Source organism: Rhodamnia argentea, chromosome 1 (assembly GCF_020921035.1).
Source record: "Rhodamnia argentea isolate NSW1041297 chromosome 1, ASM2092103v1, whole genome shotgun sequence".
NCBI lineage: Eukaryota > Viridiplantae > Streptophyta > Magnoliopsida > Myrtales > Myrtaceae > Rhodamnia > Rhodamnia argentea.
Genome location: NC_063150.1, coordinates 11154820 through 11167974, shown reverse-complemented (window position 1 = coordinate 11167974; position 13155 = coordinate 11154820). Strand labels below are relative to the sequence as shown.

General features: G+C 41.7%; 1 protein-coding gene across 1 annotated transcript; it reads right to left on the bottom strand.

Annotated features, from left to right (window-relative positions):
- Positions 1–4639: 4639 nt before the first annotated feature.
- On the bottom strand, positions 4640–7623 carry LOC125314450. Its single transcript, XM_048276768.1, has 2 exons — positions 7475–7623; positions 4640–6843 (listed from the first exon to the last, which is right to left on the bottom strand). Exons 1-2 carry the CDS (start codon positions 7491–7493, stop codon positions 4640–4642), a joined length of 2223 nt encoding a protein of 740 aa, XP_048132725.1. The 5' UTR covers positions 7494–7623.
- Positions 7624–13155: the final 5532 nt, after the last annotated feature.

Genomic DNA, 13155 nt, shown 5'->3' with positions numbered 1-13155 from the left:
ATGATTGTGAAATCTTGTATCATCCTGGAAAGGCTAACAAAGTAGCATATGCTCTTAGTAGGAAAAATGCGAGCATGATAGTCGCCAACTTAATGGTACGATAGTGGAATTTAATAAAGGAAATGGCAGATTCATAATATAAACTTGAGGTTGATGGTTTAACAAGTATGATGGCAACTCTACGAGTTGAACCTGAAGTCCTGCAAAGGATCAAGGCATTGCAATTGAGTGACACCGAAACTGCAAGGATTAAAAAAGAGGTATTAGCCGTAAACAAACCACATTTTCAGATCACCGAAGATGGAGTGTTACGATACCATGAACGATGTATGTGCCCGAATGATGAGACACTTAAACAAGATATTTTAGATGAAGCTCATCGAAGTGGATATAGTATTCACCTGAGGAGTACTAAAATGTATTGGAACCTCCGCAAACATTACCATTGGAATGGTATGAAAAGAGATATTGCGGAACATGTTGCCAAATGCCTTACTTGTCAGCAAGTAAAAGCTGAAAACATAAACCAGCGGGATCACTAAAAACTCTAGAAATACTATAATGGAAATGGGAGCACATTACGATGGATTTCGTACAGGGACTGCTGAGGACATCGAATAGTCATGATTCAATATGGGTCATTGTGGATAGACTTACAAAGTCCGCTCATTTCTTTGCAGCACGAAAGGACTACTCTACGAAAAAGCTCACCGACTTATACATAAAGCACGTCATTCAATTACATGGCATACTAGTAACTATAACCTCATATCAAGACCCAAGATTCACTGCAAGATTTTGGTAAAGTCTACAAGAAGCTATGGGAACAAAGCTTTACTTTAGTACTGCTTTCCATCCTCAAACAGAAGGGCAAATAGAAAGAATTATACAAATACTTGAGGATATGCTACGAGCATGCATTATAAACTTCAGAGCCAATTGGGATGAGAAATTGCATTTGGTAGAATTCGCCTACAATAATAGTTATCGGCGACCTATTGGTATGGCCCCATTTGAAGCTCTATACGGACGGCCGTGCCGAACTCCGGTTTGTTGGAGTGAGGTGGGCAAACGTAGTATTATGGATCCGGAACTAGTCCAAATGGCCACAAAAGCTATATACGCGATACGAAATCACCCGAAGATGCATAGAGTGTACAAAAGAATTATGCCGATAAACATCGACGACCGTTAGAATTTGAGATTAGTGATTACGTATTCTTAAAAGTATCTCCTATGAAAGAGATATCGAGATTTGGAAAGAAAGGCAAGCTGAGTCCTCGATTTGTGGGACCATTTGAAATATTAGTAGAAAAGATTGGGGATATCGCCTACAGGTTAGCATTGCCACCTCAATTAACGCATGTCCACGACGTGTTTCCCGTGTCAATGATAAGAAAATACCAACCAGACCCTACCCATGTAATAGCATATGACATAGTGGATGTAGACGAGTACATACAATATGAGGAGAAACCAATAAAGATATTAGATCAGAAGGAACAAGTTTTGAGAAGCAAAGTCATCCCTTTTGTCAAAGTTTTATGGCAACATCACAATACGGAGGAAGCCACTTGGGAAAGTGAGGAACCGATGGAACGACAGTATCCAGAGTTATTCAATGAGGGAACAAAAGCCTAAATTGCGAGAATGTAATTTTCTTAAGGAGGGGGGAGCTGTAACATCCTGAAAAACCAGCTCACCGAGATAGAGCTATCCCGCCAATAGAGATTCAATTTTTATCGGGTTTCAATATAATTCAAAATAGGAACGCATGTGTGATCCTTGGGGGGATATAACGTTAACATGAGGATTTTAAGATTTTGTATGATATGATTAAGAATTCCCCACCTTAAGGAGGGTGGCTCTATTTCCACCGTCCGGTCCGATTTTTATTTCTTTTTATTTTTGTAAAATCAGTTATAACAGACCCCTGACGTGGCTGCCACGTCATCACCATGTCGGCGTTTACTTATCAACACCTTCTTGGGGAAGACGACCAGCACCGGCAATTCTCGTCGGCTCCTCCCCTGAACCTTTATTCCGATGTTGAAACGACCGCTAAATCTCACGATTTCTATGCCAAATCGAATCTCAGCCGTTCTATATCAACATATATCCGATTTAGAGCTAAAACCAGTCCTAAACCTACCTATTCGAGCTTCAACCGAACACCTATGTCCGGCGAAGATCTAACTCCTCATTTCCTCCATCAAACAAGCCATGAAAATCATCAAGCATCATCTTAAAAGGCCGAAGGAGCTTACCTGACCATCGCGCGGGCTTGAAGATGTCGAGAACGAGCTAAAGAGCTCGAACTTGGTTCAGGGGTTTCGGAATCGGCTCGAGCGATTTATGCAACAAAATTGTAAAACTAAGGTAGGGTGGTGATCAGGTATAACTAAAGAGTAATGTGGACTGAAAATCTCGCAAAGAACTCGAATGAGTCGATCTGTACCGTGGAAGCTCAAACTCGGGACCGAGGACGAGGCTCACCTATTTCAGAAGTTTCAGAGAAGCCAACTGAGCTTGGCGTGATCCTGAGATCATGGCAGATCTGGAAGAGGTGGCAACGTCGTTCGATGCCGCCTAGATCGTCAAAAAAACGAGCTCGAAACCTCTGTGCTCGGAGCTTCAATGGCGACCGTTTTCCTCTCTCTCCTCCTTTCTCTCTCTTTCGATTCATTCTGTTGTGTATCGCTAACTGATTCTTTTTTTTTACGAGCCCTCCCACACGCTTTCTTGAGCCCCTCTCCGTCGTCTAAAACGGAATCGAAATCTCCTTCTCCGGAACTGCCCCCTCTCCCCTCTCTGTTTCTGCGCGTGTGATATCTGAAAGGGGCGATGAATAGTGCCGGTCTGCCGGGTCGGGAGGATCCGACCCGGAAGACCCGGTACGCGAGACAAACCTCCAATTCGACTGGAAAAAGGGATTTTTTTTTTATAAAATTGACCCAAAAATTCATTTTCCCAGCATGGACTTACCATAAAAAGGTGGTTTTTGTGAAAAATATATTTGAAATTGTGTAAAAACACCAAATGTCGGGTTTGACCCGAAATGAAATTTTCACAAATACAAAACCTTATTGAAAGAATTGGCCTGATTAAAACCCACCATTACATTCAGAAGGGTGTAAGATATAGGGTAGAGGTCTTGAGATTTCATGGGTACCCTCTGGAAAAATTTAATTTCATTTTTGGTATCCTAGGGACTAAAATGAAAGGATTTTTGTGCAATTAGGTCCCTTTGTTAAAATTGAGCAGGTCCTTGTAAAATTGGGCCAAGATGTAAAAAGAGATATTAGAGCACTAAGTCACAACTCACAAAAAGTGAAGAAGGAAGATAAAATGAATAAAATGGTATTCTTTATGCCCAATTCGGTTGTACGTTTGTGAAGAAACACATAATCTCGAATCGAATTTTTTCAATTTTAAGAGGTCAAGACAAAAAAGGATTTAAAATAAAAATACTGACTATTTTCTATATTTTTTTTTTTACCTCAAAAGCTAATTTTTCTTGATTTTTCGAGCATTTTTCCTATTTTCCAAAAATATTTAAAAATGTGAAAAAAATTTAAAATATTTTTTTTTGTTCAAAAATGGTTCCTTATACTAGGCCAAGGTTCCCAAAGTTGATTTTTCAATTTCATGAATTTTTATGAATTTTTTAAAGATTCTTCAAAAGAAAAACGGATTAAAAATCGGATGTCAACAACCAACATGTTTAGAATGCTGAAAAATCAATGGGTGAAGGTTTATATATGCATGGTTTCATCTTTAAAATGACCAATTTGACCTTTACTGAAAATCAAGCACTAAATTGAAAATGCAAATAGTTCCATTTTGCAATCTGATCAAAAATTGAAATTTATTGGACCAAAATGCAATTAAATTTGTAAGAATCAAATGTCAAAACTTGGATCAAGTGAGAAAAAGACTAGAAGGCCTCAAATGAATTTTTCGCTCAATTTGGATTTGCATTTGTGAAGACTTGTGCATCTCCAAATTGAATTATCCAAATTTTCAAAGGCCAAAATGAAGAGGGAATTAAAATAAAAATACTAGCTATTTTTCATTTTTTTGGACACAAATTATTTTTTTAATAATTTTTGGTTTTTTTCCCAATAATACAAAAAATATTAAAAATGCAAAACATACCAAAACATTTTTTTCCCTTAAAAATTTATTCCTTAAGCTTGGCCAAGGCTTCCAAATTTGATTTTGCAATTTTATCAATTTTTACAAATTTTTAATAATTTTTCTAAATAAAAAATGATTAAAAATCAAGTACTCTAGTAGTAATCAGTCAAGCCAAGAGAAATTGGTTCCATATTTTTATTTCCAATTGCAATATTTCTACGCTATAGGAAGAGTTAGAGTATATAATATTAAACTGTGCATTCATATAATAGCTTAATATTTTAGAACAGTTGATAGTAGTCCCATAAAATCTCACATATATAACTAATACGAGCTTCCTCGTTATTGAAAAAGCAAAAATAATTTAGACATTTATGATCATAGCATCGAGTTGGTGGGACGAACCTCAACAAGTTATTGAATGCATGAGGAACAATGATATCGAACAATTTCTTTTACATTAAGAATTGACAACAGAAAAAAATCCGAAAGTGCTGTCCTAGTGCACAATTAGCTCAGCTATAGCAGGGGCATGGGCAATCTGGTAGTGATCAGTCAAGCCAAAATGGGCCATCATGAGCCAGACATGAGTCAGAAGCTCTCCTCCTCTCCTCAGTTGCTGTGCATGATATTTCGCTTTACACTTAATCGCTGCATCACACAATATCTTGACCCACGTCTCACCTACTATGTCCCCCTCCATTATTCCGTTTTCGATCTGGCGCAGCTGCCAAGCGAGACGACACCCGTGGAACAGCACGTACTTGCTCTTTTCGCCTCTTGCGACCAGCAAATCCAGCTCTGTATTCACCTGCTCCTGCAGCTGGTTGAAGGCACTAGTTATGTCGAGTTTGCGCTTCTTCCTCTTCTTGATATGTTGCCAAGCACTCGTGCAGAATCCAGCACATCTCTTCGCGTACTTCCTATAGCCTCCAATGTCCTCTTCGTTGTCAAAAGAAGAAGCCTCGTCATCTGGGTCTTCATCTGCTTTGAAGGACTTGAGCCCATCGAAAAATTTCATGGCCTCGATGTAGGTTTCGCGAAATTTGATGCGTCCAATCCCGGTCGGCAGCATCTCGGGGTGCATGACAAGGATATACAACATGTATCGAGACAAGTACTTACCGGGCTTGGCTTTGTGATGGAGGTTTTTGTCGTTTTCCAGACCGTACAACAGTTCAGTCGCAATATGCCAAATCAGGATAGTTTGGTCGAACTCAAGCTCCATGGTCCATTGCAAATGCTCTTTGTGTTCTGACTTGTTAACATCCCAGGTCGCTTTAGCGGCACAAGGGGATTGCATTTCTTTGATATGATTCACTATGAGTTTCTTCATATCATCGGTCACTTTCTTGTGATGCTTGTAAAGGGGCTTCTCGACTATCTCGTCAATGTGCAGACATTCGAGGATCCGATGGCAAGGAAGGTGCTTCTCTTTGAACGCAAAGCTCAATAGGCTGAATTGAGCCATGTGATCCGACCAGCGGCGTCGTTTAGTCAGTGGTCGCAACCAATTGATGAGATCCAAGATGGTGAGTTTCTTTCTCTTAATCAACCAACAAGCCGTCCTGTCGGAGAAAAGAAGAACAGCCAAAGCATAAATCTCCAGGAATATGGCCACCGCTAGCAGTATAAAGGTCATATAAAGATCAGCTGTTGAGTATTGCTGATCCTCGATCTCACTGAAGAGTATCAATACGATGCAGGTCGAAACCAATCCAAATATGCGACGAGCGAAGCCCCATCTAGTATGGATTGCCTTGGCCTTCGTATAGAGCAAGTCGTACATGATTCCCAATTCGATCTCAATGATTGCGAAGGCTGTGCGGAAATTCTTGTCCTTGAGCAACGACAGACTTGTGTCCCGATCCTCGAAACTCAGCAGGAGATCAGCGAAAAGGCGTTGGAATATGTTGACCAGGCCTCTGGCCGCAAGCAATTCTCCTTGCCTATGCTTATAAATTTGCTTCTGATCGGGATTTTCCTCCGGAGAAAAAAGATCAGCACCATTCACATTGTTTTCCATGATCATGTCGCTGACCTCGATCACTTCGTGCGGCGTGACACTGTAGCCCTCGGCCTTCATCAACTTATGTTGCTCCACTATCTTTGAGTAATTAGGAGGCGGGTCGGGGATGGAGTCCCTGAACTGCTCACTGCTGGCAGCCCAGAGCACATAGACCCTTTCGCCATACTTGACGAACCCGGCAAGAATTATCACGATGGCGAGGATGGATATATTTGGGCCAGTCCATGCCATCAAGAAGATATAAAATGTTACTCCAGTTTGGGTGACTAGCGACAAAGAGTGCCTCAACCAGAGCTCATTGTCTTCCAGGGCATATGCCGTAATGGTGTCGGGGCCTCCTAAATGTAACAAGAGGAATGGCGCCCAGAACGCGTTCAGCTCGGTGTTGGCATCCACACTATGGCCGTTTATCTTTGTGAGCTTGTTCGTGATTATGCCAAGCGCGTAGATTGCGACCGGATCGGCCATTAGGTAGGCCAGCCAAATGAGCCCCCAGAACCAGGAAAAGCGGATGTATTTGCGGCGATTGCCCATGCAAATGAGCAGGATTTGGAGGGTGAGGCTGAGGAAGACGACACCGCGGAGCTCCCATTCTTCCCACACTTCTTTGAAATGCGATGAGAAGACCTGCGTCGCCTTCATCTTCTTCGCGACGATGCCACTGCTTACAACAGCTGCGATGCAACACTTGTATTAGCAATAGAATGATGAAAGTACATTGATCGTAAAAAACAGAATGATGTGAGAATCACATTAATGAATGCGCATTTGGCAAAATGATCAACAATGTTTAGCCATAAGAGATATATTCTGCAGTGTAACCAAATTAAAACGATTGCGCTGTAAAATCCAAGTAACTCCATGAACATAGGTAAGACGATTTGATCTTTCCTTGCTGCTTTAGAAATTCTCCTCCTTACGAGTTACTTATGTAGTTTCTTAAGCAGATAGATTTGAGAACAAAAGGAAATTATCGCATTCTTTCTACTTTAATTTTCGTTCTTTCCTTCTTTTTTGAAGTCATCTGCTTTTGCCCAGATTATAAGTCTACTATGGCCACAAAAAACATGGACATCCATTGTTGGAATATTTTAATATAAAACCACACCTCCATCTAATAGTTTAATATTTTAGAATAGTTTGCAGTTATCCCAACAAACCTCACATGCTATCTTAATAGGAAATTATAAGTTCAAATGTTTTCAGGCCTCTATTTGCCTCCTCGGTTGCATTTTTCAACGCCGTGCATTATATGTAGCTCAAAGTTCGCTGAATCAGAGATGAGTTGAATGTCTTTTTACTTACCGACAACCGGCAATATCATGACTCAGGTGGTGAAAATGTTGCTCCCCCGGCTCAAAGAAGCATCAGTCCTCCGTTGATCAAGAATCTGTTGTGTGTGTTTTAGAAGAGGAGACAGAGAGAGCTTATGGAGGAGGATGAGAGAGAGAGAGAGAGAGAGGACTGATATTGAGGTTTGTGACAATAAGTTTATATAATACAGCTAAGGAAGATCCACTATAGACGGTATAAATTATGCACCGATGAAGTCAATCATTTTCAATGACTGAGGTCGCAATATTAAATGTTTATAACGTGATTATAGCAAAGCGTATGGTAGTTATACAGCACGGTCAACTCTAAGCCATTATATTATGTCTTTAGATGTTCCATCGTATCATTTAACTATCATTTGCTTCAGTATTTTTCTTTAAAAAATGACGTCAAAGTTGGCAAGACAATTTCTTACCCAATGATCCTTTTGTGTATATTAGCATCCTTTGGAGAAAAGATTGACTCATTGCTCTCCTATTGTCACGATCTTTGTCCTAGCCTTCAATGATCTTGTAGGAATTATTGATATAAATTGAAATTCATCTTAGTATTGATATAAGTACTTATCTTAAGGGAAAATAACCAGACAAATCATAAACCTATTACAATTGTGTTAATTCAATCATTTCAACGAACTTTGGCAGTGAGGCATTGACTAGAAAATTTCTAATAGTATTTTGATACTTTTAAGAGATATTTTTTTTTATTTCATTTTCTTTCCTTTTTTTTCTATTTTTCTTTTTCTTCCTCCTCCAGTAGGTTGACCTCGCCCGACCACAATGAAGTAAGCCTCGTCCAATGTCGGCAAGGGTGAGCCTGTTGCCAATCCGACAACCGACTGGAAGAAGAACAAGAACAAGAAGAATAAAGAAGAAAGAAAAAAATAATTTGAAAAAAATATTAAATATATTAAAAATTATCACATCGGGGCCAACTAGCCAAAATTGGCCAAAATAACTGAACTAACACAAATATAAAATGTGTAGAAATTAGTTGGTACAAATCTAAAAGGTTTAACACTGAATGGCATGACCGCAACAAGTTCGGGACTTTTTTGATAATTTTTTCCTTAGCATAACATATAATAGTTCCAAGTTTTGGAATTATCGAAATTCCCTTAGCATGTTTTCCCAATAACAAGCTCCATAAAGAGAGTATGAATCATTCCTAAATAAGCGCGCACGCACCTTCCCCCTTTTGACAATGACTGTTTGTAACGTGATTATGGCCAAGTTAAGGTAGTTATAGAACAACGTCAACTTTAAGGCCATGTGTTATGTCTTTAGATGTGACACTGTCATTGAACAATCTTTTGTTTCAGTATTTTTCATGTACTTATCCAAGTCAACGTGGAATCAAGAGGGCGCTCTTCAATGCATAGGCTAAATTCCACGAACATAAACATTTTGGTAATGTTTCCCCACTAACTACATTATGGATTGAGATTAAAAAAAAAGTCCTTAATTGAAGGTTTGGTCATTAATAAACAACATCAAAGTTGACAAGACAATTTAATGGAGGAGATTAGGAAGTACTTTTTTGAAATTTCAAATGCCTGTTCTCATTGTATCTCCTAAATGGAAGTGAGAACAGGCATTTGAAATTTCTCCATCAAAAAGGACTGCATAAAAAAGACTGATGAAGTCAATCATTTTCAATGACTGGGTTTTCTGACAATGACTGTTTATAACATGATTATGATGAAGTTAACGTAGTTATAGAACAACGTCAACTTTAAGGCCATGTATTATGCCTTTAGATGTGGCTCTGTATTATTTAACAATCCTTTGTTTCAGTATTTTTCATGGACTTATCCAAGTCAACGTGGAATCAAGTGGGCGCTCTTCAATGCATAGACTAAACTCCACGAACATAAACATTTTGGTAATGCTTTCCCACTAACTACATTGTAGATTGAGATTTTAAAAAAAAATTCTTAGATTGAAGTCTTGGTCATTAACAAACGACGTCAAAGTTGGCAAGACAATTTAATGAACGTGATTACAATGTACTTGTTTGAATTTCAAATACATTTCTCATTGTAGCTCCTAGTTAGGGGTGAGAATAAGCAAGCACGTGTGCTCGTTCCTGAATCTCAGTTGACAATGGTTGCTTTTCCTTTTATTTAAGTACCTTCTCTCCATTAGTGTTCCGATTTTTATCCATGAGTACTCGGCACCTCTTACGACCCAAAGCCGAGGCGGGCAAATAAGGATTAATCTTGAGGTATGCAACTGTTACACCAGAATTTCTCCCGCACCAAAATACCTTTCACCAAAAGTAGTTCTTCGATTTTTTCTTAAATATAGGAAAAGTATCATGTGATGATTTCAGACAGAAGTGATCTAGAAAATTAGGAAATCAACAAGTGAATCTCCAAAAAATTATACAATCATAAACCAAACTAGAGTTTGACTCTAAAAAGTACAATTTTTACAAACGAACCAACGTAGAAAAACTTCGACAGAGCTTGCCTCGACAACAAAGGGTCTGTGATAACGTTCAATGCTGAAGTCTAATTAGACAATGAGAATCTCAAAGATATAGCTAAGGAAAATAAAGTGCGATGCAGTAAAGTTAAGATAAAGATAATTTGTTTGATTTATCTTGGGGGGGAAGGGGGGCATTCTTGTGGATGCTTGATGGTATTTGTGATGGCTGATTGGTAACTGCCTCTTGACAATTGCGACTTTCAAATACTCCTCATTGATGATTTCCACGTCTGCTATTCTTCATGAACTGCTCGACCGCGTTCTTGGGTAGTTGTTTTGGCCGTAGACAAGTGATCATATAACCATCGATAGCCCTATGATGACCTGCAGCAACTTGAATCTCCCTATTTGCACTTAATGATGATGCCCATGTTCCTTATCCGTTGCTAATCCCACGACCAGTAAGGGCTTATACAATTGCGATGGCTATTTTCCCGCTGGATGTTCAAAAGATAATTGTTCTTCACCTTTGGTGCCCATTTATGTCTGATTACTTCAAATTTTTAGCGGCATGGCATGTTATTCGCACCTATGTCAGTGAACATTTCAATTCTTTCGTCGTATTTTAATGACTCAACTCGTGGCATCAACATACGCTATCATGTATAAATTTGCCATGCGCATCACCCATCCAAGCTCTAATATCTCGCCTTCTTAATATTTCTCAGCCCCTATTGTGACGCCCGGGAAATTCGAAGTTGTAAATTTGCCCGAATTCAATAAAATGGAGAAAATTGAATTTCGGTCGGTGCAAATTTTGGATCGAAAGGTAGAAAGTAACGAATTTGGACTAATCCCGAAATTTTGTTCGGTTTCGATTGGGTCTCGAAACCGTGGTCGCCACGACTTAGGATGTTTAATCCTCGCGTCTAAAATTTTCCGGACCGAACCTAGCCCATGAAATTCCTAATTTTATTCCCAATCGGTTGAGCCAAAAATCCAACCAGTCTCGATTTGTCAAATTACAGAAACACCCTAAGATATTATGCACATGGGACAAAAATCATTAATATTGAAGAGATGGGTGGGCCCCAGCTCAGTCAAACCAGCCCCTCCAGTCAAGCCCACGTGACCCACTCTCTCTCCTTCCTTTTCTCTCTCTCTCGCTGGTCTGCTCTCTCTCTCCCCTGCCTCCTGTTACTTGCGCGACCAGCCCTCCTCCCTCACTCACCGAGCCATCATCTTCCTCCTTTGTCCGTGGTTTTTGTGCGACAACCACCCCCAACCTTCGCCCGCCACCGCTCGCCGCCACCGCCACCTTTCCGGCCGCCGCAAACCCGCCGAACAGCCACAGAAGCCTCCCGACGCCTCCTGCCCTGTTTCGCGTCCGTGAGCGTTTTGAGCTGCTCCGGCCGCCCCGAGCCTCTTCCGACCGCCACCCACCACCACTCCACCTCCCCCTCGACCCCCAGAAGCCGTCCTACCGCCGTGTGCCGCCGCGGAGCCGCCGATCAGCCCCTAAACAGAACCCAAGTCCCTCCTGCTCTGTTTCGCGCCAAGCTGCTGTCCGCCGCCCTCCGCCGCGATTCGGCCGCACCCACCGGCCACCCCAACTAGTCTTCCTCGACCCCTTAACGTCCCCCAAAGCCACCCGCAACCGATCGGCACCTGTGGAGCTCGATTTCAGCTCGCCGGACCTCCCCTGTTTTCTGCCCTGCTCCCCTGCGTTCTGCCCACGCCAGCTGCAGCTTCTGTCCGCCGCTGTTCAGCCCCTCTCCGGTCACCACGAGCCACCGGCGACGTTCCCCGACACCCCCTCAGACCCTCACCAGCCTTCCCTGTCCACGCCTCCGCCCGTCACGCCCCGATGAGCCAAGAACAGCCCCGGCCAGCCACCAATTCCCCTGTTTTTGGGCCTGGGCAGTTTCTGATGGGCCTGTTTGTTGGGCCTGCGAGTTGGGCCTTGGCTCAATCTGCTGTGGGCTGTTAATTTGGGCCTTATATTAGGCCCGTGGACCAAGTTAGCCGGAAGTTGGAAGCCCAAAGTTGATCGGGCCGCGAGTCACCATTAATCGTCGCCGTGGGCCGGGCCAAGTTCGCGCCGTCGCCGCTCGAGTTGAGACCGCCCGAGCAATTAAAATTGTGAGTTAGCCCCTAACTCTTGGTTAGGACGCTAATTGCGTTCGGTTTAGTTTAATTAGATTATTAGGTATTTAGGTAGCTCGATTAGGGCCGGTTTAGGTTAGAAATTTGGTTTAGGTTCAATGGCCCTAATTGGTTAAGTTAGTCTAATTAATTAGGATTTTATGCCTAATTAGAATTGATTGATTTGATTGTTTGCATTGATTGATCGCGAGCGAGCGATATGTCAGAGACGAGTGCGCAATTGGAATTGAAATTGAGATTAATAATTGACTGGCTGCAATTGATTAATTGAATTATTGAATTATTGGTCGTGAGTGCCAATTTGGCCGTTGATTGCCGTGGGGGTCCGATTAGAGGTTAATCGCCCCAAATTGCCCGGTGTGTCGGTCAATTTAATTGCGCATTCATGTGACCACATATGAGATAAAATTGCATGTTTTTGCACGAAAACGGCCTTTGGCCAAGTATTTGAACATGCAAGTGTGAGCATTCGACATAAATCCAAGAAAAGAACCGGCTGGTTGTCGAAGTGCCCGAGTGGTCACATAACGGGATAATTCCAACGATCATTGTCTTACGGTCGTTCGATCCCGGCAATCATTGTCTTCCCGTTGCTGGATGCGCGTCGATCATTGTCTTCTGGCTGTATGTTTGCCGGTCGCAGCTTGTGATGGGCCGAAGCCTTTTTAGGATTCCCGTTAGCTCCGTGCCGTGTCGACAATCATTGTTTTACGGTTGGTCGAGCGGAGTCACATAGACTATCAGACGCCATCGCCGGAAGTAAGGGACGATGCCCGGTCTTGCCAGGAGAGCACCAACCGACTAGTGTGCTAGACCTACGGGTCGGATCTGATAATAAATGGACCATGTGTGGTGTCCTGTTCATGCAAGTGCTGTGATGCTTTGCGGTAGTGAATTGATTTGGTTGATTGACCGTTGAGTCGAGTCCGCATTGCATTACGTATGGCTTGGAGGGTAAGTTGCCCGTGATTGAAATATCATTACTGTGCCGATGTGATTGCTTTTTAGGGTGTTCGAGTGAATCAACGTCCTAACCGGGCTTAGGCGTTGGCT